The sequence below is a fragment of the Polyodon spathula genome, chromosome 31, assembly GCF_017654505.1.
Source record: "Polyodon spathula isolate WHYD16114869_AA chromosome 31, ASM1765450v1, whole genome shotgun sequence".
NCBI lineage: Eukaryota > Metazoa > Chordata > Actinopteri > Acipenseriformes > Polyodontidae > Polyodon > Polyodon spathula.
This window is the reverse complement of record NC_054564.1, coordinates 3,564,257-3,591,134: the sequence shown is the minus strand read 5'-3', so window position 1 is coordinate 3,591,134 and position 26,878 is coordinate 3,564,257. Positions and strand designations below refer to the sequence as shown.

Here is a 26,878-nt window from a genome sequence, read left to right as displayed (position 1 = left end):
ACCTTGACCGGGGGTTCCTAGAGGGTGGCGCACAATTGGCCAAGCAGGGGAATCCACGGTTCACTGTGCACCAGCAACCCCTGCGGCAATCAGATCTGTGTTGTCCTCCAGCACTATAGGTCTGAAGGCCTCACTGTGGATCCGCAGTGCAAAAAACGTCAGATTGGCAGGAGAAAAAAAAAACTGGCGATGACTTAAAAAAAAAAAAAAAAATCCACAAACAATGTAGCACTTCATCAAATACAGAGCAGCTGTGCTGATGGCAACCAATTGAGATTTGGACAAAAACCACACAAAAATACACACCAATTTTAATCAGTGTTAGAGTATGTAAAGTCTACACTCATATCATACACAAAACATGAGCTCAAATATCTGTCAATCATTGTGAGTGTACATGCACCCACAACATTCAGTCAAAGGGGGATAATAAGGTAATCAGATTGGAGTTTATTTTTTTGGTAATGGATTTTATAGCCAACAGACAGCATTAGTGCTGGAAAGAAGTGGTTTGTTGTTTGTGTGAAAGAAAGAAAAATCCCAACTTGGAGTGGTTAGTAACCTGGGATGGGTGATGGGAGAGTCTGTAGATGTCTCGGGCCAGGGGCAGCGTCTGGGGATCCATCACCAGGTAGAGAGCGTGCATGAGCCCCAAGAATCCAGTTCCCCGAAGGTCTGTCGCCAGGTCCGTCCCTAGAAACACAAGATATATGCTGTGAAAAGTCTGCACTACTAAAATCAAAAAGAAAAAATGGCTATCAAGTGAAAAGAACATAGTTGTATGTAGTAGTCACTGAACAAAACATGTGGTCTATCACAGTGATCTAAAGACTGGTGGATCTAAATACCACTAAATATTTAGTTTGTTCACCAAGGTTATGAAATGAGGTATGATGTATTTCTGTTTGTAGTGATCTAGTAGTCATAGCACCAACCCTAATACTTAAAACAGACATCCCCAATGTGTTTTTTTACACTGTGTTCTATGAAGTTATTGCTTATTTTAATTGATGTCAAGCTGAATAAATGAATATCAAAATCTAAGCTATAAGAAACAGACAGACGTTTCTGCACAAATCAGTGTGGAATGCAATTTTAAAGCTGCTGCAATTATTAAATCTGATATACTCCAATTGATTACCTAAAAATGGGACGCAGTCCGATGGTTGATATGAAGAGCTCACGATACGCACCTCTCAGCAGCCCAAAAGAAATGCTAAGATATGCATTCCTTACCCTGAAACCCCACCTGCTCCCAGTGGGATCTGTATCGGGGGCAGTCAAAGCGGGCACCTGTCAGCTTCTTAAAGACTGTCTGCAGCACCCGCATGTGCACCTTCTGGGTATTATCCAGGGAGCCTGGGAGCGAAGGGGAACCGGATCCCCAAAAAATCAATAAAAGGTACAATATTTCGACAATAACATTTCATTTTTGTTTTTTTTATAGAGTTGGTTTAAGAGTGTTGGTCAGAATATCAAAATGCAGAGACCTTGTCTATGCTAAAATAAGTCACCAGGGAAGAATCAGAAGTGTGTCTCAAATGCTTTGCAAAATGAGGGTGCAATGGATTAATTGCATGTTAATTATTCTGTGCATAGAATGTGTGATTCATTTCAGACATTACTTATGCACTGGTTTCCTTTGCATGATTTGTTTTTTGCACAGTATTTTATAAATTTGATACACCTGATGGTCCTGAAGGGCTATTTGTATGATGCATAATAAGATAATTTGAAAGCCAAACATGTAATGAGATGGGAAGAGTATGTATAAAATTGTAAAAATGTACATTATAAATATCATATGGGAGATATTGAAATTGGAGAAGGAATCTATGAAAAAGACCTAGGAGTTTTTGTTGACTCAGAAATGTCTTCATCTAGGCAATGTAGGGAAGCTATAAAAAAGGCTAACAAGATGCTCGGATACATTGGGAAAAGTGTTGAATTTAAATCAAGGAAAGTAATGTTAAAACTGTACAATGCACTTGTAAGACCTCATCTTGAATATTGTGTGCAGTTCTGGTCACCTCACTATAAAAAAGATATTGCTGCTCTAGAAAGAGTGCAAAGAAGAGCGACCAGAATTATTCCGGGCTTAAAAGGCATGTCATATGCAGACAGGCTAAAAGAATTGAATCTGTTCAGTCTTGAACAAAGAAGACTACGTGGCGACCTAATTCAAGCATTCAAAATTCTAAAAGGTATTGACAGTGTCGACCCAAGGGACTTTTTCAGCCTGAAAAAAGAAACAAGGACCAGGGGTCACAAATGGAGTTTAGAAAAAGGGGCATTCAGAACAGAAAATAGGAGACACTTTTTTACACAGAGAATTGTGAGGGTCTGGAATCAACTCCCCAGTAATGTTGTTGAAGCTGACACCCTGGGATCCTTCAAGAAGCTGCTTGATGAGATTTTGGGATCAATAAGCTACTAACAACCAAACGAGCATGATGGGCCGAATGGCCTCCTCTCGTTTGTAAACTTTCTTATGTTCTTATGTTCTTATGACTTGTGTAACCTGCTAATTGTCACCATTTATGCAGTACCTTTGAGCTCAAATTAAAAAAGATCCTCATTCAATCCCTAATAAAACGAGAAATATTATCGATATTAGCATATTTAGAGTAAGCACAAATAATTATTGGTAGGATATATATGAATGGTGAATTCTAGAACACTATGTTTATGATGTGAGAATGTGAATATTCTTCCACTTTATCAGTGATACAATGCTACATATAATATAGCACTGTGTAACAGTAAAGTACTCTCTGCACCTCATGTTTTTATGACTGAGGGTTGATGAAACAGTTAAAACGGGTGCCAAGAAGAACAAGGAATTGGGTGGGGGGGATTGGTGGGGTTATTAGATAACGTTTACAATTCGGCATGCTTAAAATTAAAAGGTAGAGCAGAGTCACGCTAAAGAATTAAGTGCATTAACATATTTAATGAAAGGTAAAATACAATTCAAAGTTGCTGCAGTATGTCACTGTTTTGTCATTTCAAATATTTTCACAAAGCAAACATTAAACTTTAAAGCAACAGTGTGCAGTGCAAAAACACATCATGAAAATAAACACATTTGTAGGTGAAAAATGCTAGAAGTCACTACATTTAAAAAATATATAAAAACATGTGAAATTTCCTGTCCACTAAAATAAATGGCTTTACATAATCTCTGTAAGAAAGAAATTGTAGTGTCCACTGTGAAAACACCACACGAAATAATACAATTAACACAGCATCCAAAGTAGCACTATAACATTAAAATGTTAACTACAAAAACAATGCGTTACAAGCTCTTGCAGTGTCTAAAACATTTTTTAATTCAAAATATGGATTGTAGCGTAACAGGAAAGCGAAATCAAACTGTGGAGTCTGTATCATCTGATTGGAAATTACAGAACTCTGCGTCTTCGTCATCTGAACCTTCATCATTGATGATGGAAAAAATTGTCTGAATCATTAATGCACAGAGCAACTACTTCTAGGCAGTTTTTGCTATTCACGTGAGCCACGATATTTCCGCTCAGACATTATTTGTATATTTGCAATCAGGGCATTGACTTGGCAGAATACAGTACTTTAAATACAAAGCAATTATTTTAGTAACAACAAAATGTCCTCTTGATAGACGTGAAAATGTAAATGTAACGTACAACTGAATAAGCAGTTATCTAGCTATGTACACAGTTATGTAAAGGTAGGCATCTTTAAATATCCAGAGAAGTTGGTAAAGAATACCCTAAAAAGGTTTTGGGATATGCACCCCAGTGGAGGTTAATGGACATCAGTATCATAAAGTAGTTCAACATGACCTACATCCACATTATGTACATGTGATTCTGAGCCACTCATTAATAGTTAAAGAAAGGCCAAGTTTCATCATAATGGGAAAACATTATGATGAGACACACATAACCTATTGACAGACAGACATTAATATGCAGGGGATACCACAAGGTTGAAACAAAACACCTGAACAGATCTAAGAAGCAGTAGTGTTCCACGCACCATGTAAGGCTGGGAATATAGACCAGGCAGAGCAGCAGCAGTGCTGAGGAGATGCTGAGCAGGTAAACCAGCTTACAACAGATCGACAAGAATAAGCCCATGGAAGATAAAGAGCTCACCATAATCTGTAAAGGCACTACAGGAAAACAAGGGCACTGGCTACCTACTGCTATTAAAAGGTAAAAAAACAGTAACAGGCAGACAAAATTTTTCAATAATTAATCAATAATGTGCCCGTAGGTGGTAGTTCTGTCTCATGCACACGATATCCTGGTCTTCTAGACTTAAACAGACTGCCTGAAAAGTAACCCAATTGCACTCAATTATGTATTATTATTATTTTTTTTTATGAGGTGTGAGTTATGCATTTGGGAATTATTGCACTGATTATTTAAATAATAAATAAGATAGAAGTTTGACAGCAGACCTGGCACACTTATATAGAGGGCTGCTAGTTAACTTGGTTGGCAGGTACTGCTGTATCCAAGACAGCACCAATTACTGATGATTCCATGGGCCATTTCTGGAGATAAACTTGCAGATTTCCTCCACGTCCCTGAATGAATCGGTGACAAATGAAAACTCCCCGCAGACTTGGAACACTGACCCAGTCATGATGTCCTGCCTGCCGCATACCCAATGACAACATTATGGCAAAAAAATATAGTACTCAAAATGTACAATAGGGGGCACTAACTACACAGGATGATATGGTTTAAAGAGCCATACCTCCATATGATCGGTATCTCCTTCCATGGCTTTCCCACAGAGACATCTATACCCCCCTCTCTGGGTGCTCTAGTTCGTCAGTGCAAGCTAAGTGGCTCTGGGAGAGAGCCAGAACACAAGTGGACTACTATTACTAATAGTGGGACCTGCATAGTGTTAAAAAATTGACACCTCCAAACTGTAGTTGCCAGATCTCTGCATTCCTAGGGTTTCAAGCCCTGGTTGTTCCACAGACTGATGGCAATGGAGCCACTGAAAAAATTATACTACTAGTGCAAAACAGAAAGCAAACCAGGTCTGCAGCGGATTATACCAGCTCGATGAGGGATGAGAAATAGAAAAAAAAAAAAAAAATATATATATATATATATATATATATATATATATATATATATATATATATATATATTTTTTTTTTTTTTTTTTTTTTTTAACGGTTCTTTGGACCGATTTAGAAGAGAACCACTGCAACCAAGTTAGTTATTTTTGTCCTGGTCTTATTAGAACACTGGAAAGGGGTCCACAACAGCCTTCAAACAACAATGAGGGAAAGCAGTCAGCTCTCATCAGGAAGATGCCAGCCAAGACTGTGTGACACCATGCAGGTTTTAGGTGTATATTAAGCTAGAACCAGCAGCAAGGGATTCTGTGCACAGACTTCTACTTTGCATTGATAAAACTCTTGGTGCTTGATCCTGCTGTCTTTGTTACAATACCTCTGCCTTTATATCTTTGGGTGCAATTAAAAGCACAGGGAGCGAGTTTCACAGATTGAACATGATCCTTAGTGCAGTAACTCTGCCCAGGAGAAGAGGCTTGGGTGAAAATTAAAACATGTTCATCACGTGCAGACAGCTAATACATGTGTGAAGGAGTGGGGTACATTTGTTAACTATATAAAATACAACTAGCTCAAGGAGGCAAGGTGCTGGTGAACTCTGGTCCTGGGGTCAGCAGGGGGGGGGGGGGGGGGGGTTAGGGTGCTCCTGCAGCAGACATTCAGCTACTGCCAAGCTGACTGGGATTTACTGCTTTCAGCTGTAAAAAAAAAAACAAAACAAAACCACATTGTTAATCATAGGCAGTCATATTTAATTGTTTTAGGATTTTTAATTCATTTAATTCAAGATTATTACTGTACATCAGGGGTGCAAAAAGACTCCAATTACAAAGTAGTTTAATCCTTTCCTGGTTTTAGTTGAGCTTGTTACATATATACTGTGGCTAATCAAGCTCACTTTAAAACCTGGAATGGGGAAACTGCTATGCAATATGAGTCTTATTTCTATTCCTGCACAGATTTGCATATGACTACCTTTGTGCTAAAAATCTGTGGGACTTACCTGTAGCTCAATACATTTCCTTTCTGTGCATTTCTCCAAAGAATGCTTGTTTATCATCTGAAATTTCTTGTGTGCATTTGGCTATCAAACAGTTGCACTGTGTTTCTGTGCAGTATCTTTGTATTTGTGTTTTCATGTTTATTTATTTCTTTAACGGTTACAATGTGTTATCACTGTACTGTTTATTTAGTAACACTCCCTGTATTTACTAACACGTGTTCCTAAATACTTAACTGAACAGTAAATGCTAAAATGCTGAATATTACGTTTTAAATGTGCACCTTTTTAAACACATTATTTTATCAACATCCGTGATTTGTTTGAAAAAAACACCACACAAAAACAAGACACGTGAAATGTCGCCTTGTACTGGACAGAGCATCTTTCATGCAACTGGTGGCTATATCGTTGAAGTCATGTTTTAAACCTTTCTACGCAATGTGTTGATGAATTTATCTGAAGCAAACTAAAACGGGTGCTAAGTTCCTAAATGTTACAGGTAGATTGTGCTTCAGTAAAACAGACGTTTGCTGCATTTCTTTTTAAATGCTAACAAATATGTATATTTAAAGTATTCTTTCAGAAATTGCAATTTTCACGGGGGACTATGTGGATATTACACGGCAATATGTGCATATCACAGAATTCGTGAAACCTGTGAGAAAAGAAATACAGCCCAACATAATAGTCCTCTTCTGGCGACCATAAACCATAAAATAACTTCTGGCTACCGTATTTCTCTTGTGGCCTCAGCCCACGACTTGCTGAATTTGCGCCAATGTTATTCTGATTTTTTTTAAACAATTGCTTGTTTGTATTCTGTTCTAAAGAACATCAGTAAGTTTGTACCACGTATTTATATGTTACTGTTATACACATTACACCAATGCACTTCATACAAAAACGCATGTCTAATTCAATTACGTACCCATGGCGAATACTATTTATGCATACACTGACAACCTATTCTGTAACGAAATGCTGTTACAGCATACAAGACTGTTTACTTAACTTCTTAAACGATGTACTCATTTGGCAGAAATTGTATTTGTAATGAACTCCAGCCAGAATCCACTTCTTTCCAAAATCACTTAAAATGTAGATCACAGGATGTCACGTGCATCATTTTTAAAGAATTAAACAAAACTTTTGGTAATAACGCAGTGTCTTTTTTAAAAAAAATGCTATGTAAAAAAAAAAAACAGAAATCTCAGTTTTTACCTCAGTAGAACTCGCCTGGTTTCGGAACCACACTTCCCAACATTCTTAGCGGCCAGCTGATCAACCTGCTGCGACGACACACGACGTGAGGAATTATAGTTAATGTGGTTTGGTGATTAGCGCTTCTATTATGTGACGTCACATCCGCTGCTTAGTGGTTCTAAACAAAATTAAATTATAAGAGGTCATTTTTTATGTAAATCAAAAAACAGTAAAGTGCATGGTCAAGTGTTGCGCTGCAGACTGCAACCACAATTCAGAAACTTTCTGAGAAAGAGGAAACTGCTGTTTCGTTAGTGATTTGCTGGTTCCTAAATGGCAAGACGTACCGGTTTGTAGGAAACTGTTCGAATATTAGGCTACTAATAAAACATAAACATCACCATTTGTGTATAGACATGTAATTTGATCATACTACAGAGAACAGCGAAGTAACTGGTAAAATGTACAGCAGAATAATACATCGGTGTTAACTACATGTATTTTTCATTACAAATAAATTATATATAAAAAAAAAATCCCAGCGTGAATTTAGCGAGAAACTTGCCTCGACATCGTAGGTCTGAAACTTTCCGGTTTTCAAGACACCAAATGCACCATTATACACGAATGGTTGTTATTCCCCTGATTTGAAAGAGTTTCCACTTTCGTTTTTAACAATTCGTTTTTAAAAAGTCTATGCAGTGAGCGCCATGTTGTTTAGAACCGCGTAGCAACAATATCCAAGAAAGTGAGTGTTTGTGACGCAGTATTAAAGAGCCGTTTAGCGCGGTATTGAAACCGCAACTCCCATCCGCCCACACGAGGCTTAGTGCAGAGCGGTAACGCGTCCAGCAAGTCGGGTAACGGGACGCAACTGTGGTCAACGAACCAGTGAAATGAACAGGATTATATTATTACATTGGTAAAAAAAAAAAAGGGAATATCTTGTATGTAATCCACCACTAATTACACCACTGGTGTTATACCACACAAGTTCATTACCGGTATTTCATTTAGTTATTACCCTAATATCCTAGCTCCAACCGGACTGATTTCAGACGATTTCAGCAGTTGTGTAAACAATTGCAGCTGATGTAATTTTGGCAGGGTTGTGTTTGCATTGAGACCTGAGACTCTGAAACAATCCTGGAGACCAGTTTATGCGCGGCTGTAGTGCTCATGTACCGAACATTGTTTATACCGAAGCTTGTACTGGATCAAATACACAGTTTGCATCCACCTGAACGAGATGAGCGCTGCCTGTAGCAGGCGTGACTAGAAAGTGAGACTCCACCACACATTCTTATCACTTTATCACTAGCTTCACTACGTGTCTATGCGCGCTGCATTTATTTAAAATATATTACACTTGTTCCTTTATGATAGATTATGTTAATAAATTCTAATTTAATTGACAGGTCATGTTGAATTTTTCCTGAACGCTTTTCTCAATTTGTCTTCTGGCGAAGCACCGCGAGAGTTTTATTTTGAAATCTCGCGGGATGTAAGTGATTGAAGATGGCGGCGGAGGGAGAGGCGGTTTGCGCTCCTATTGTACAAACAGAGAGTCCAGATGGGTAAGTTGTGATCAAACCGGAGGGATTTTGTGTAGATGAAAGATAATATATGTGAAATCGAAAAAAGAAAAAAAAAATGGGGCTGAAGGCTGGAGCGTATGAACACACAAAACAGTTGCAACTGAAATAAGTGAATTAAATTGGAAAAGATAAAGAAATAAAAACATTACTGTTATATTATTATAGGAGAACAGCACGAGAGGGCTGCAGTTATCCATAACGCATTATGCTTATGCACTGTGAATAGGCTGTATAATCTGTTTGCTTATGGTAAGTATTGTAGCAACGATCTATCAGTGACAAAGCATGGTGCTGCATAACTTTCTAGATTTGTTAGGTTACAGCTTCAGTCAAAAGGTTCGTTTTCAAATGTCATTAATCTGACCGTAGTGAACCTAACACGTTGAAGTCGCATGCATTTTCAATTCCAGTTCATGCTGTATTCTGTACACCTTATTACTGCTTGTTGTAATGAATGTTAACACATACTGGCCTGCTGAAACTAAAAAGAAATATTATGTTGTGCAAAGTACAGGCTCGTTTGCCTTGTTTGAAATGATACATGGTTTCAATTGTATGAGGGGAACAGTGACCTCTTCTGTGTGTGTGTGTGTGTGTGTGTGTGTGTGTGTGTGGTTATTGATTATGTATGTAAATGGAATATTGTAAAATAATATTCTATTCACCTGACAATGTACATACACACATGACAAATTATTACATGTATTGTATTAATAGTTTTAAGTATAGGTAGAGGATATATTAATCAATTTTTTTTGTGTCTGCAATGTTTTGAATCTTTTTGTTAATTCATTCCAGTGAGGCTGCTTTAGGTGGCTTGGCAGCAGTTATGGATATGGAATCTTCCAATGGGAAAGAAGCCATGGTAAGTTCCAGCTCCTGTTTTACATGTGCCGTCTATCTGTGTGGTGGAGCACTCGCACAGTAACACATGCAGTCAAGGAAAGCCCTCATTAAACATGGTACCCATCAGCAGACTCTTTACATTGTAAAAATACTGTACTGTTTGAAGTCTTACCCCTCATTTAAGTTGCTCATTTTTTAGCCAAAGAATGATGTGATGCCTCTTATTGGACTAACTAAAGAATAATTAATCATAAGCTTTCAAAACCACAAAGGTCTGTTCATGTGAAAGCAGGAAAGAGATTGATGATTACAAAATATAGCAAAACTCCTTTTTCAGCAAAATTGTACACAATTTATTATAGCAATGTCTTATATTTTCAAAGGAAAGTAAGCAGGGCTTTGATTAGAGGCCACTTTATTTTAGCTAAGCGGCTTACCATGTTGAAATCACGTGACAGGACAAGTGTTTTAGAAACTAGACCCGTTTACTATACAAGCTGGCTTGATGAGTATTAATCCCTAGTTTGAATGCCAAATTGTCATCTGCCAAATGTGTTTTTAACTAATGGTTGGCCAAGGGGGCCACAACCCTGTTATTGTGACTGAGTAAATGAGCTCATGCTTTTCTGCTGATCCTCGGTTATTGTCTTGTGTACAGGATGGTGCAGGTGACAGCTCTGAGGCCATGGACACTCAGACTGGATCTGTGGACGAGGAGAATGGCAGGCAGCTGGGAGAGGTGGAGCTGCAGTGTGGAATCTGTATGAAGTGGTTTACAGCCGATACATTCAGCATTGACACTGCGTATGTCTTAATGTTCTACTATGAAAGTGCACAGAACACCCCATAACTTCACTACCAATTTCAGTGCCCTTCCCCTGTATTACAGGCTGGAGATCCATTGTGAAAGGGATATAGTGGATACGTCATGAAACTTGCTAACATTATTTAGCTCCAGAAAATATTAGTTTCTGGGAATATATGGAGGTGTCTGTCTGTCTAGCTGTACATCTGTCCATCTGTATATCACACTTACAAGAGTGAAAGTGTTTCGTGTGTAGACGGAATTCCATCAAAGGCACCTGCCAGATCCATTTCCTATGATTTATGTAGAAATGAAAAATAAATCCATGGGGCGGGGTATGTATTTATCTCAGGAAAATTGTAAAATGTTTTCACACATTCTTGATTTTTGTGAACCTTTAGAGCAGCTTCTCAAACTCGGTCCTGTGGACCCCATGTGGCTGATGGTTTTCATTCCAACCAAGCTCTCAATTACTTAACTAGACCCTTAATTGAAGCTGCTCTAAAGGTTCACAAAAATCAAGAATGTGTGAAAACATTTTACAATTTTCCCGAGATAAATACATACCCCGCCCTCTGGATTTATGTGTAATTTCTACATAAATCATAGGAAATGGACCTGGCAGATGCCTTTTGATGGAATTCCGTCTACGCACGAAACACTTTCACTCAGGACCGAGTTTGAGAAGCCCTGCTTTAGAGTTTATTTTTTCTCCTGTTAGACAGTAACTTGATTGAGACCACAGGCACCTAAAGCCATAGGGTACCAGGGAGGCAAACTATATATTTTAATACAGTACCAGTATTTTTGGTTAAACCGATTCAGGGAACTGTTTACTGGAAAATGTTGGCTATTGTCTTGCGAGAATTCGTAATGCAAGCAGCGCTAACACAAAAGAAAATATGGCAGTAGCACACAGATTTTGAGCTGCTTAAATTCTGCAAAGCGAAGTTGTGTGGAATCATTTCCTAATAAACATTTTTTAAAAAGGATGGCTGTGTAGCATCAAACATTGTGGTATGTTGTTTATGCAAGCCTGAAGTAAAATATTAGAACATAAGAACATAAGAAAGTTTACAAACGAGAGGAAGCCGTTCGGCCCATCTTGCTCGTTTGGTTGTTAGTAGCTTATTGATCCCAAAATCTCATCAAGCAGCTTCTTGGAGGATCCCAGGGTGTCAGCTTCAACAACATTACTGGGGAGTTGATTCCAGACCCTCACAATTCTTTGTGTAAAAAAGTGCCTCCTATTTTCTGTTCTGAAAGCCCCTTTGTCTAAATTCCATTTGTGACCCCTGTTCCTTGTTTCTTTTTTCAGGCAGAACAAGTCCCTTGGGTCGACACTGTCAATACCTTTTAGAATTTTGAATACTTGAATTAGGTCGCCGCGTAGTCTTCTTTGTTCATGACTGAACAGATTCAATTCTTTTAGCCTGTCTGCATATGACATGCCTTTAAGCCTTGAATAATTCTGGTCGCTCTTCTTTGCACTCTTTCTAGAGCAGCAATATCTTTTTTATAGCGAGGTGACCAGAACTGCACACAATATTCAAGATGAAGTCTTACTAGTGCATTGTACAGTTTTAACATTACTTCCCTTGATTTAAATTCAACACTTTTCACAATGTATCCGAGCATCTTGTTAGCCTTTTTTTAAGCTTCCCCACATTGTCTAGATGAAGACATTTCTGAGTCAACAAAAACTCCTAGGTCTTTTTCATAGATTCCTTCTCCAATTTCAGTATCTCCCATATGATATTTATAATGTACATTTTTATTTCCTGTGTGCAGAACCTTACACTTTTCTCTATTAAATGTCATTTGCCATGTGTCTGCCCAGTTCTGAATCTTGTCTAGATCATTTTGAATGACCTTTGCTGCTGCAACAGTGTTTGCCACTCCTCCTACTTTTGTGTCGTCTGCAAATTTAACAAGTTTGCTTACTATACCAGAATCTAAATCATTAATGTAGATTAGGAATAGCAGAGGACCTAATACTGATCCCTGTGGTACACCACTGGTTACCACACTCCATTCTGAGGTTTTTCCTCTAATCAGTACTTTCTGTTTTCTACATGTTAACCACTCCCTAATCCATGTACATGCGTTTCCTTGAATCCCAACAGCGTTCAGTTTGAGAATTAATCTTTTGTGCGGGACTTTGTCAAAAGCTTTCTGGAAATCTAAATAAACCATGTCATATGCTTTGCAATTATCCATTATCGATGTTGCATCCTCAAAAAAATCAAGCAAGTTAGTTAGACACGATCTCCCTTTCCTAAAACCATGTTGACTGTCTCCCAGGACCCTGTTACCATATAGGTAATTTTCCATTTTGGATCTTATTATAGTTTCCATAAGTTTGCATATAATAGAAGTCAGGCTTACTGGTCTGTAGTTACCTGGTTCAGTTTTGTTTCTCTTTCTGTGGATCGGTATTACGTTTGCAATTTTCCAGTCTGTCGGTACCACCCCTGTGTCGAGACTGCTGCATGATCTTGGTTAGCGGTTTGTAAATAACTTCTTTCATTTCTTTGAGTACTATTGGGAGGATCTCATCTGGCCCAGGGGATTTCTTTATTTTAAGAGCTCCTAGTCCCTTTAACACTTCTGCCTCAGTTATGCTAAAGTTATTTAAAACTGGATAGGAACTGGGTGACATGTGAGGCATGCTGTCCATATCTTCCTTTGTAAAAACTTGTGAAAAGTAATCATTTAATATATTTGCTATTTTTTTTTTTCTTCATCTACGATTTTGCCATTTGTATCTCTTAAACATTTAACCTCCTCTTTGAATGTTCTCTTGCTGTTGTAATATTGGAAAAACATTTTGGAATTGGTTTTAGCCCCCTTAGCAATGTTCATTTCTATTTCTCTCTTGGTCTTTCTAACTTCCTTTTTGACTTGCGTTTACAGTTCCGTGTACTCGTTCTGCGTCCTTTTTTAACGCTCTGTAAAGTGCCTTTTTTCGCTGAATATTTTTTTTAATTGATCTATTAAACCATTTTGGCCATTTAGTTTTACATTTAGATTTGTCTACTTTAGGGATGTAATTGTTTTGCGCCTCTAGTACTACATTTTTTGGGTGTTTTCTCTATTTTACTCCAGTCTACTTCTGTTAGTTTCTGTTTCATACCTTCATAGTTTGCTTTTCTAAAATTGTAAACCTTAGCTTTAGTCTTTACTTTTGGGGTTTTAAAACACTTCATTTGACCATGTTGTGGTCTGAGTTTGCCAGTGGTTCACTGACCTCTGTTTTAGTTATTCTGTCTTTGTTATTTGAAAAGACTAAATCAAGGCATGCCTCCCCTCTAGTTGGTGCCTTGACAAATTGTGTTAGGAAGCAGTCATTTGTCATTTCCACCATTTCTATTTCATCCTTCGTGCTACCCACCGGGTTTTCCCATTTTATATGGGGGAAGTTGAAATCCCCCATTAGTATGGCTTCTCCTTTGCTACACGCATTTCTAATGTCATTGTATAACAGATTATTTTGCTCACCGTCTGAATCTGGCGGTCTATAGCATGCTCCTATTATTATGCCCTTTTGAATTTTTGTCCGTTATTCTGACCCATATTGATTCGGCTTTATTTTCTTTGTCCAGGTTTAACCCCTGGGCTTCAAGACTGTTTATGTATAATGCTACCCCTCCTCCTCTTCTGTCCTGCCTGTCTTTCCTTTACAGTGTATACCCACAAATATTATATTTGTCCCCATCACTCTCAGACAACCAAGTTTCAGTAACACCTATCACATCATAGTTACCTGTTAGTGCAGTAGCTTCAAGTTCTAGAATTTTGTTTCTGATACTTCTAGCATTTAGATAAATACATTTAATGGTTGTCTTACCTGAGTTGTTGTCCTTGTTTTGATGCGGTCTCCCTTCTGTTTTTTTGTTGATTTCTCCCCCCTTCCTTTCTAGTTTAAATGCTTCTGAACCTGCTCAAGGATCTTTTCTCCAAGTAGTCTGGTTCCCTTGTTATTTAAATGCAGTCCGTCCCGTCTGTACAGATAGTCCTCGTTGTAGAATGTGGTCCAATGATCAAGATAGGTGAAGCCTTCCCGTGTGCACCACGTCTTCAGCCATGCGTTTTTATTAATTATTTCCAGCTGTCCATATGGTCCTTTGCAAGGTGCCGGTAGTATACCAGAAAATACCACAGTTTTGGTTTTCTTTTTTAATTTCCTTCCTAGCTCTCTGAATTTGTTTTGCAGGGATTTTGGTCTGTCTCTTCCAATGTTGTTTGTACCGATGTGGACGACTACTACCGGGTCGTCTCCTGTTCGTTCTAGGAGCCTGTCCACGTTCTCAGTGATGTGCTTGACCGAGGCTCCCGGAAGGCAGCACACTGTTGTAGTAAGGGGGTCCAAACTGTGAATTGAACTTGCTGTGTTTCTCAATATGGAGTCCCCAACAATCATGACCTCCCTTCTTTTTGCTGTCTGGTCACCACTGTCAATGGGGTCCTGGATGTTGTTCCTTTCGTTCTCTTGTTGTTGGTTCTGCTCATCAAAATCCTGAAGTGACTCAGATTTGTTGGTTGTTTTGATTTCTGGTGGTTGTGTTTGACGAAGTTTCTTTTTTCCCCTGCTTCTGCCTACCTGAACCCAGCTGTTCTGACCTTCTATCTCCCTGGTGGCTTTCAGTCTGTTAGGGGTGATGCAGACTTCCATGAATTGTGGGTGTGCCAGTTCCTCAAGATCCTGTTGCTGTCGCACTTCTTCCAGCTCCATTTCTAGCATACTTACTAGTTTATGCAAGTCCTGGATCGTGCAGTACTTTACGCACACTTGGTTTAGCTCCGCTGGGTTTTCTTGGATTTCCCACATCAAGCAGGTGTCACAGATTAATGGCTTGAAGACCATGCTGAGGGTTTTTTTTTTTAAAGTTTAGTTTCTTCTGCAGCTGTCAACCTGCTTTCAAACTGCTTCTAAACTGCTCTGCATTCTGGTAGTACCACAAACCATACATGCAGTGCTGTAGTCCTGCATCTTAAAGTACCGGAACGCCAATTAAAATATTGATTTTTTTCGAGAAAAAACGAATCTCCTGAATTCACGCTTTGTACATTGAACTTAAGGTAACATTTAATAGGTAATGCATGCCACTTTTAGGCTACTCCCCCTTGGTCAGTGATTTTTCTGTTCTCTTTGGTGGTTTGGTTATTTTTTTACTTTTGTCATGCATGTTTTTTTTCTATTCCTTTCGATAATGAGGTCATCTCCAGCGCAGAACTTCAATCGCCACAATACCTTGTATAGTATATTGTTGTCCCCCTCGTCTTTTTTCTGGAGTTCTGCATCCAGTAATATTAGAAATTGCACACACGCTCAGCTATTTTTTTTTTTTTTTTATTCGTCACCAATTTAAGAATTGTATCAGTGCAATTTTTATTGTTTTTACATTTATTTTTAAAGACTATCTGCCGACAGGTCTGGACAATGTCATTTTGCACTAGATTCTGAATCTGAACATGTATGTTTCTTTTTTTTTTTTTTTTTCCTGGACCTACCGCATTTGATCTCAGCAGATATTAAAAAAAAAAAAAAAAAAAAGAAACTTACCAGTATGTTTTAAATTTGAAATAACTATGTGGCAAAGTGGCTGCTGATAGTGAACAGGTGTATAGCAGGTGCGGTGCTGGTGAAATAATCCAAAGACACCAACAGACAGCAAAGTACAGTACAGGTGAAATAGTTTGTTCATTATTTGTTTATAATCCAAGGGTCTGATGACCAGACAGTAAATAACGAGCTTGCAACACACAATCATGTGTACTGCACAGTATTGAAAAAGGGTTGCAGTCCTGTAAATAATATGCACAGTACTTACACACACAATTAGACACCCACACCATCACCAGCCCAAAGTGAGTGCTCTCAGTGCTTGTGCTGCAGTACAATATAATGCATGCTTTATTTGTGAATGACAGTGATAACAATGTTAATCGTGACTGTAGTGCAGTGTTGATCCGGTTTGTGCTGCCCTCGGCTACAGCTCCGGATTGGTGTTTAGCCATCTAGTGCTATAATCAGAAAACACAGACAGTTACTAAACAAACACAGACAAACAAACACTCACGAATGTTTCCAATACGCTTTCTCTGCGTCTCTCACGGTCCTTCCAGTTTCTAACCCAAAACCAAGCGAAGGAAAAGATTAGCGTTTCTCTGGCCCCTTTTATGCTACCCCGCATGACTTACCTTGGTAAACGATTCCATCTGCGTTTATTGCTTGCAGCTGCTACTTAGTTTACCTTCCAGGTCAATACGTTCCTGCAACAGTCTCTTCCTTCCAGACCTCAGAAACTAACTGTCAGGCCAGCCCGTCCAGAGACTTTTCCTTTCGCTATTTAGCACCCTCACAGGTCGAGAGAGAGATTTACAACCAGAACTCATTGTATTTCTGTCACACTGTAGCACTTAGCTTTTGTAATAGCCAACCCTCTTTATACCACCAGGTAAGAGCCATGGGCAAAAAGGGCAATGAGCAAGGATGGCGTTATAGTGAGGGTCAACAAAATAAAAAAACCACACACACACACACACTACTATGTTTTCAAAATTCAAACATTTTATTTTTTTAGTTATGCAATTAGTGTCTCCAGGCCATTTTAATAAAACATTAATCATTTAATCTTTTAACGGTAGGTCTAGTGGCGTTTTATCGTCTTTTCCCATCTGTATGAAACATACATGGTTACTTCTGAGAAACAGTTTATACTGTAAAAATAAAAAATAAACACTCATTTAGTGTCAAATCAGCCAAACGGTTCCATAAAAACAAAAAAGCATACCCCTTTTTTTTTTATTTTTAACTTCACTGTTTGTGGCACGACTGTATCCTGCTGAATACTATCCCCGATTGAACGATTCCATCTATTTTGCAAAGCAATTTAAGCTCAACATTCTTTAAGCAGTTAAAAAAAAAAAAAACATTGAATATGTAAACACTTCTTTAAACAAAGTAAAACAAAAAACTATTCTGCTGTTTACAAAACTTCAGCTTTAGTTTAGGTGAGCCTTCATTTGTGCAAATAAACAAACAAACTTCTTACCGTACTTTTTTTTTTTTTTTTTTTATCATTTAACTCTTAGCAGTCCATTTATTCAGCGCTTGTCAGGCGCGTCAGGTCCAATTTATTTTCACACACGCTGCTTAACTTTTTTTTTTCCAGAATAAAACTGATTTAAAAGGCACTGCATAGCAAAAGGACACCCAGTACTAAATCCTCTCTTGATCACTTGTTTTGTCACCAAACTAAATAATGTGATCCAAGTCATTATTTTATTATTGTAACATCTCAAAAAGCTCTGCAAATGAACACTGGATGCAGAAGCAGTTATCGTCTTTGTTTATTTCCGTGTTATCTCTGTGGTGCAGGGGCTATGTGTATTACTCAGATCCACCCTTTTTTTTTTCGTGTTCTCTCAGCTTCTATCGGTCTCAGTCGGCCATTGAAAGTTTTTCTCTGCTTTTTTCCGGAGAGAAAACGACTAGAGAGCTGTGCTTGACGTCTTTTTGATGTCGGACAAGGTCCGACATCGGACTGCAAAGGGAAAATTATAATGTCCGACCTAGTCTAACATAGGACCGCAAAAGGTTAATGTGGTTAATAAGTCACTTATTTAAGTCTGCGTTGAGCCTTTTTCAGGTTAAACAAATTGGCCCATTTCATTAAGGTAAGCCATTTGTTTGTATCCGTTAGAATGTCTCCCTTTGTCCTTCAATTAACAGTATATGCCTCACTTAAGCGAGAAAACATTTTGCAATATCTTGCCGACAGGCCCCTTGCTGGGATGACGCACTCGGTCCCGCCCACCGAGGGAATAAAACCCTCACCCAAAGGAAGTTCCTCCTGTTTTTCCCTCTCAAAACTGTATGGTAAGACCTCTGTATTGATAGAAAAGAGCTTCTCAAGTCAAATCGAGTCGGTTGTGTTTCCCTTGCATTCGTGCTGAAAACTGGCTTGATGCTTTCCTGGAATCGACGATTTGAAAAAGACAGTGCCTTTTTTGCCTTTGTCTTTCAGCGGCCTCCCCACTGAAAGACAGATACTTTGGTATCTCTGCACAGGTGCTCAGTGCATAGGGCACACGGTGCTCAGCGCCTCCACGGTAGTGCAGAATCAGCGCTGCGTGGTACACGGTGCAGATGGTGCTTGGTAGGCAGGTGTCTAGTACCTCAGTGCGCATAGCGCCCACGGGTGCTAGGTGCACGAGGTGCCTCATTGCCCTCTGCCTGTAGACAGTGCTCCACTCTGCTGTAGGCTACACGCTGCCCCGGTTGTGTGACTGCACGTAGTCCAGACTAGACACCCCTGTCCAGTTACTACGTTGTTTACTCTTTTTCTGTGTAACAGCCTACATTGCTTTGTGATTTGCAATCTGTTTAAAACCTTACAGTGCTCACTGTTTTTTGTTTTCCTCTGCTATTGCAGTTTAAAAAGAAGAGACGCATGATCGTCCACTGGACCCCGGCTCTGCCGTGCCCCGCTGTGGAGTTGACTGCTGGACTACCTCAGCCCGCCCTCCCGGTGCACTTTAAAAATTTCAGTTCACCCGCGTTGCAGTGGTGTCTGTGGTATTACTCTCACAGCTTTGCTGTTGTGTTTGTGGTTTTATTTCACTGCCTTGCAGTTTAGAAGTAAAAAATAATACAAGCGCGATTCCTCCACTGGGACCCAGCTCTGCTGCACCCCGCTGTTGAGTTGCTTACACCGGCTTGTTTCAGCCCGCCAACTTGGTGGGCTTGAAAAACAAAACAAAATCAGTTACCTGCGTTGCCGTGGTAACTGTTATTTTTACCCGCACTGCTTTCTGTGGAGTGTGTATGTATTTGTTTCTTTACTGCCTTGCAGTTTACAAATAAAAAATAATACAAGCGTGATTCTTGCACCAGAACCCAGCTCTGCTATGTCCCGCTGTTGAGTGGCATCCGCTGGCTTGTTTCAACCCGCCTAATCGGTGCTGGTTTTAAAAAATAAGTTAGACGCGCTGCCATGGTGACTGCAGTTTTACCTTCACAACTTGCGTGTGTTTTTTTTACTGCCTTGCAGTTTAAAAAGAAAAAGTAGTAGTAGTGTTATTCCACCACCGGGACCCAGCTCTGCCTTGTCCCGCTGTTGAGTTGAATCAGCAGGCTTGTTTCAGCCCGTCTACTCGGCACGCATGGTCACCCGCCTGGCATGGTGAATGTGTTTCTTCCATAGCTGAATTGCTGTGTGTATAATCCTGTATGTTTTCCTATTATTGCCTTGCAGTTAGAAAAAAATAAATAAATAAAATAAAAGTACACTTTTATTCCTGCCTAACACGCAGCAGCTCCTTGAGCCTGTGCTTCACTCTGGCGTACACGTTGCGCTGCCACTTTGTGTGACTGTATGAGGTCCAGAACCAGGTTATCGCTGCTCTGCACCATGGTGCAACACCGTGTACTCCCCTGTACTGTTCTCCTGATTGCATACGGCAGCCACTGAAGCCTGTATATCCACCCCGGTATATGCTATGCGCTACCCCAGGTTGTGTTGACTTCACGCGGTTAAGGCTGGGCTCCTCTCAGTGCTTTGGCGCCCTTGGTGTTTAGCGCCACAGCATTCAGTCAGTAATACCTGCACTCGGTGCCCCCTATGTTTCGGTGCACCAGTAGTGTATTCTACCTCACTCAGTGTCCTCTGTGCATCTGCACCCTTGGTGCCTGAGGGTGCTTCAATACACTGCTGAGCCGTACGTGGCCTTGTGAGCCCCTGGCCAGGCAGCAGGCTCAAGCCCTTGCTCCGGCCCCAGCTCAGCCAATAACGCCGGCACCGGAGCTGACCCTGCCTGTACCGATGGTTGCAACGGATGTTACAGAACTGGGTTTCAGCTTTGCTGAGGCGGACCATAATGTGATTGTCACGGCTTCATGGGAAGGAGGCTCCTTCCTTCAAAAGCAGTCCCTACCTTCCCTGACCATTACTTTGGACCAGCGGTTGAGGAATTGCTGCAGCGCTCCCACCGCAACTCTACCGTCTCGGCAGGTAGAGAATGAGACTCTGGCGTCACACTGTATTCAACTGGCTGTCCGGCCGGGCGAGTGGTTTATCACAGTGGACCAAAAGAACGCAGATTCCACATTCCTATTCGTACAGTGCACAGGAAGTATCTCTGCTTCGCCTTACAGGGGAGCGTCCTGAGTTTTCCATGATGTGATTTGGCCTTTATCTAGCCCCCCACACGCTTTGAAAGTGCATGGATGCCATCCTAGCTCCCTTGCGGCTGCAAGTGATCAGGGTGATGAATTACCATATAACAAGGTATTGAATTTAGAGAATCGGAGTGTGACGATATAGGGGAGTGTCAGTATCGGTACATCTGTCCTTTTCAAGTTTAAACTTCACTTTCACAAAGTCATTGGTGCCCTTAATGTTATTAAACTGGAAATAAACAACTTAAGAGCCCTGAACTTAAATGGTAATTTTCCTTGAGTTTTATAACTTCAATAATTGCTTTGTTGCTGTTCAATCTATTAAATGACACTTTGGAGTTTTAGAATTTTCACCACATGTGCCAGCAGGTTTTATTTGCAGACCCAATTATGCTTTAGGAAATTAAACTGAACTTGTCTTTTTCTTTCAGAACCTGTCTTCCATTCATGACAAACTATGTTTTTCACTGCAACGTGTGTCATCACAGCGGCAATACCTATTTCCTAAGGAAACAAGCCAGTAAGTTGAAAGGCTATAAAGTACATGTACTATAATAACTACAAATACAATTTTTGAAAATGTTCAACTCTAACTCCACATGCTTCTATTACATTGGTGGATTCCACAGAGTTGTGCTTGTGAATGTAGTGCCCATGAAAGACGAGCCCATAGCGTTGGCTATGTGCTATTTCTGGCCAGAAGCCCTTAATCACATTTCTACACAGTTTTGTGGTTATTCAGTGATGTTCACTGGGGGCAAAATTGAGACCACTACTGATTGTGCATGTGAAACAATCGAACCTGGGTTTCCAGTGATGAAAGGTAAATAAATTAGTCTGTAAATGCTCCCTTGCCTTTGGATGGAACAGTTTACCTCCTCGTGAGTTCTCAGGCCAGTGCTGATGAATGTTTGTTTTTTGTCTCATTCTTCAGACCTGAAGGAGATGTGCCTTACGGCTCTTGCCAACTTGACGTGGCGCTCCAGGAATCAGGATGAGCATCCTAAAACCATGTTTTCAAAAGACAAGGTAATTTTTAAGGGAGTGTGCAGGGCTCTACATTTAGATTTTTAACTACCGGCCCCTTGGGCCACAGAGTTACTGTTTTTACTGGCCTGGATGCAATTTTATCTGGCCCAATATGTTTATATATTTTTTCATGATGGTTTTTGTTTTCAGTATGTTTCTAACTGTGTATGGAAACCAAAGAGAGCCCATGTCTCAAAAGAAAGTGGCTAAACAAAGCCTTTCAATATGTGTTACTTCACCCGTTTAACATGCTCACATTTGTGTGCTTGTCAGAAAATGAGAATCCTATTAAGATTTGAAAATGTATTTGTACAAATGATACTCATTTTTTCACAAGCAAACATGCAACCGATCTGTTATCATATGGTGACAGCAATGCTAAAACTGAATTTTAATAATCCTAATTAGGGATCCGTGGGACAGTGTAGTCGAATACAAGATTACACGAAAATAAAATAAAATATTCGAACAGCATATTACATATTGGAGTACACAAAAAAACATATACATTAGCTACTAGTAGAAGCAAACGCCTCTATTTTTTAATGCTGATGCTCAAGTGTTATATCAGTCTTAAATGTTATTTGCACAGTAATCGTATTCTGCTTGAAAATGTTGCCAATTTTATGCCTTGTTTTTAGCTACTATTAAGATGTCTGCATGAGTTCCACTGTAATGACTGTACACAGCAGCTTCTGCAGCTGTTAGCCAGTCATGAAACAGCTTCTGGGAGCACAGCACTGGCAAACTATGAATGTGTGAACTGAAATAATGTATACAGCAAGTGCTAAAAGAAGTAATCCAAACTTGGATAACATTGAAATTAGAAAGGTAATTTAACGTTATGGTGAATATAAAGACATACTAAATGTTAAGCAGAACAACGCAGTGACTAATGAGAAAAGGCAAGATACTTGGAGTTGGAAAGGAGTTATTTTTTTAACTCTGGGCTGCAATTCAATGTAAAACATCTACTGCTGACTTTGAGAATGGATGGAGTAACGGCAACATTTGCACTGACCATTAAAAGCACAGCCAGGTATCCCTGTTTTGAATAATTTACAGGTTCTTGAATAAACACAGTAACTCGACTTAGACTAATCTGATGTCAGTATGGCTAATTGTAATTAGTAATGTTAAACTATTGTAATGTTGGAATGTATTTTCTGTTTAGCCAGGTTACAATATGTACACTAAGATTATTTTATAAATATTATTTGTTAGAATTAAACAGAGAATAGTGTAGAATATTTAGGTTGCTATGATAGGTAGAAAAAATATTTGGTGGTTTGCACAATATTATGCTACTGTTGCTTTAATTTGAAGAGATGTGTGGTGACATTGCTGCTCATGGAGTTCTGTATTTTTAATTCAGTAAACAAAAGGAAAAACTGTGCCAAAGGAAATGGGGTATTGAACAAAGAAATATAGTCTTGAACGTTGTTTGTACACTTTGTGAACCCGGCTAAACTTTACCGGCTTACACTGTTATGCTGTCTGCTTAATGCTCACGCATTTGCCTTTTACTCTTGGGAATGTAAGGGTCCAGAGTTTGGGTAATCAAATACACAAAAATGTTGCAGCCTGTATATTCAAATAGGAAAGTATTCGAAATTTCCACTCCTAACTATAATAATAAACACTATTACAACAATATTCATAATACAAAATAATAACATTCCTTGTCACAGTGTTGTCGCTTGTGTAGCCTCTCCCTAGTCAGTGCCAAGCTTGCTGAGTGATATCAAGAAGTCCTGGAAAGATTGTGAACGGCATTTCTGACCTGAACACATCGAATCCCAAATCAAAAAGTTTGACAATTCGATTGCGTATCTGAGTGTCGATGAGACTGGTTATGATGTAAACTAATGTTGATTTCAGAACAAATAAAGCTGCTGTTTTTTCCGAGAAACTGACACCAAACAAGGCAGAATTTACTCTTTTTTCACAGTCACAGCCAGATGAAGCCTCCACTCTAAATCTTCATTTTTTTCATAATTACTTTGTTTTTGATTTTTTGATTTCAGCGCTTTCCTTTTTGCTTATTGGTTGCTTAGTTGTAGAGAACCCGATTTGTAGAAGATTTGCTGCGGGAACGAGTACCAACACAGCACTTCGGTACACAGTCTCAGAAGCAGCTGGAAAGTTAGGATTAGTTCATAGTTATGTTTTTAAAAAATGGTTTGTAAATTTTCAGATTTTTGGCACACTGGCCCATTTTCCTGGATTCATGAAATGGAAGCCATGTGCACTAATATATATATATATATATATATATAAATATACACACACACACACAGTGCCTATAGAAAGTCTACACCCCTTTCAAAATTTTCACCTTGTTGCCTTATAGCCTGGAATTAATGCATTAATTTTTTTTTTCTTTTCATTTATCTACACATCCTACCCCATAATTTCCAAGTGAAATATTCTAGAAACTTGTAGAAAAGTAATTAAAAATAAAAACTGAAATAGCTTGGTTGGATAAGTGTCCACCCCTCTTGTAATAGCAATCCTAAATTAGCTCAGGTGTAACCAATCGCTTTCAAAATCACACGCCAAGTTAAGTGGCCTCCACCTGTGTTACATTGTAGTGATTTCACATGATTTCAGGATAAATTCAGCAGTTCCTGTAGGCTCCCTCTGCTGGGTAGTGCATTTCAAAGCAAAGACTCCAAGGTGCTTTCAAAAGAACTCCGGGACAATGTTGTTGAAGGGCACAGGTCAGGGGATGGGTATAAAAAATATCAAAGGCCTTGAATATCCCTTGGAGCACGGTCAAGACGATTATTCAGAAGTGGAAGATGTATGACACCACCAAGACCCTGCCTAGATCAGGCCATCCCTCCAAAGTGGATGACCGAGCAAGAAGGAGACTGACCAGAGAGGCTGCCAAGAGGCCAATGGCAACTTTGCAAGACTGATCAAAGTGCGCATGTGACAACAATATCCCAAGCACTCCGCAAATCTGGCCTATATGATAGGGTGGCAAGAAGGAAGCCATTACTCAAGAAAGCCCACCTTGAATCCCGTTCTGAAGTATGCAAAAAACACTCTGTAGCCATGTGGCAAAAAGTTTTCATAGCCCCATCCACTACAGAGATAACACAGACATAACAAAGGAGGTAGCTACTTCTGCAACCAGAGCTCAAAGAATACTGGCGACATTAGCAGAGCTTTCTGGAGATGTTATAGTAATAAAATAATGACATGGATCGCATTATTGAGGACCTTGGGGATAAAACGAGTGATCAGGAGAGGATTTATCAGTATGCACGTCTATAAAGAGGTATGTGAAAAATACAACGAACAAGATGTGTGGCTTGGCTGTACATACAGTACTGAGTGTCCTTTTGCGATTCAATGCCTTTTAAACCTCAAAAAAAAAAAAAAAAAAAAATGTAAAATTTAAACCGCGCATGGGAAAATAAATTGGACCTGACGCGCCTGACAAGCACTTAATAAATGGACTGCAAAAGGTTAACTTGGGAGAAGGGGGGGGGGTGTTATCCAGTTATGATCTTTCAATTTTCTGTTCTTAATAAATTTTTTTTTTTTCTCAATAAAAGCTTTTTCCCCTTAACAATGTGGAGTATGGTGTGTAGATAAGTAGGGAAAAACATCTTCATTAAATGCATGAAACTCTTCAGGCACTGACCAACAAAATGTGAAAAAAGTTAATGGGGGTGTAGACTTTTTTTGGCACTGTGTGTGTTTTTTATATATATATATATATATATATATATATATATATATATATATATATATATATATATATATATATATATATATATATATATATATATATATATATATATATAAATTAGTTAAATGTAACTGGCCGAGTCAGCCCTGTAGGTGCTTGTGGGGAGGCAAGGCAGTGCCGGAGCCTTGTAGAGTCTATTTCGATGAAATAAACTTGAAAACTAACTTTGCTCGCACACTTATGAATTCTATCAATTTTGTAGGTCTGACGGCTGCCTTTTTGGTAGAATGGTAGAGGAACCACTGTGTGTTTGTGTGTGTGTATGTATATATATACACACACATACATACATACATACATACACCGTAGCTTGCGAAAGTATTGACCCCCCTTGGCATTTTTCCTATTTTGTTGCCTTACAACCTGGAATTAAAATAGATTTTTTGGGGGTTTGTATCATTTGATTTACACAACATGCCTACCACTTTGAAGATGCAAAATATTTTTTATTGTGAAACAAACAAGAAATAAGACAAAAAAACAGAAAACTTGAGCGTGCATAGGTATTCACCCCCCCCCCCCCCCCCCCCAAAGTCCATACTTTGTAGAGCCACCTTTTGCAGCATTTACAGCTGCAAGTCTCTTGGGGTATGTATCTATAAGCATGGCACATCTAGCTACTGGGATTTTTGCCCATTCTTCAAGGCATAACTGCTCCAGCTCCTTCAAGTTGGATGGGTTCCGCTGGTGTACAGCAATCTTCAAGTCATACCACAGATTCTCAATTGGATTGAGGTCTGGGCTTTGACTAGGCCATTCCAAGACATTTAAATGTTTCCCCTTAAACCACTCGAGTGTTGCTTTAGCAGTATGCTTAGGGTCATTGTCCTGCTGGAAGGTGAACCTCCGTCCCAGTCTCAAATCTCTGGAAGACTGAAACAGGTTTCCCTCAAGAATTTCCCTGTATTTAGCGCCATCCATCATTCCTTCAATTCTGACCAGTTTCCCAGTCCCTGCCGATGAAAAACATCCCCACAGCATGATGCTGCCACCACCATGCTTCACTGTGGGGATGGTGTTCTCGGGGTGATGAGAGGTGTTGGGTTTGCGCCAGACATAGCGTTGTCCTTGATGGCCAAAAAGCTCAATTTTAGTCACATCTGACCAGAGTACCTTCTTCCATATGTTTGGGGAGTCTCCCACATGCCTTTTGGCGAACACCAAATTTGTTTGCTTATTTTTTTCTTTAAGCAATTGCTTTTTTCTGGCCACTCTTCCGTAAAGCCCAGCTCTGTGGAGTGTATGGCTTAAAGTGGTCCTATGGACAGATACTCCAATCTCCGCTGTGGAGCTTTGCAGCTTCTTCAGGGTTATCTTTGGTCTCTTTGTTGCCTCTCTGATTAATGCCCTCCT

At 39.4% G+C, this 26,878-nt stretch overlaps 1 protein-coding gene across 1 annotated transcript in view; it reads left to right on the top strand.

Moving 5' to 3' along the window:
* Window positions 1-8,773: 8,773 nt before the first annotated feature.
* LOC121303158 (set1/Ash2 histone methyltransferase complex subunit ASH2-like) overlaps window positions 8,774-26,878 on the top strand; it is a 64,561-nt gene continuing 46,456 nt past the window's right edge. The window contains exons 1-5 of the mRNA XM_041233661.1: window positions 8,774-8,872; window positions 9,692-9,758; window positions 10,398-10,543; window positions 21,162-21,250; window positions 21,665-21,759. Of these exons, the coding sequence (XP_041089595.1) occupies window positions 8,814-8,872; window positions 9,692-9,758; window positions 10,398-10,543; window positions 21,162-21,250; window positions 21,665-21,759 (456 nt within the window). The 5' untranslated portion in view covers window positions 8,774-8,813. The remainder of the gene's footprint in view (window positions 8,873-9,691; window positions 9,759-10,397; window positions 10,544-21,161; window positions 21,251-21,664; window positions 21,760-26,878) is intronic.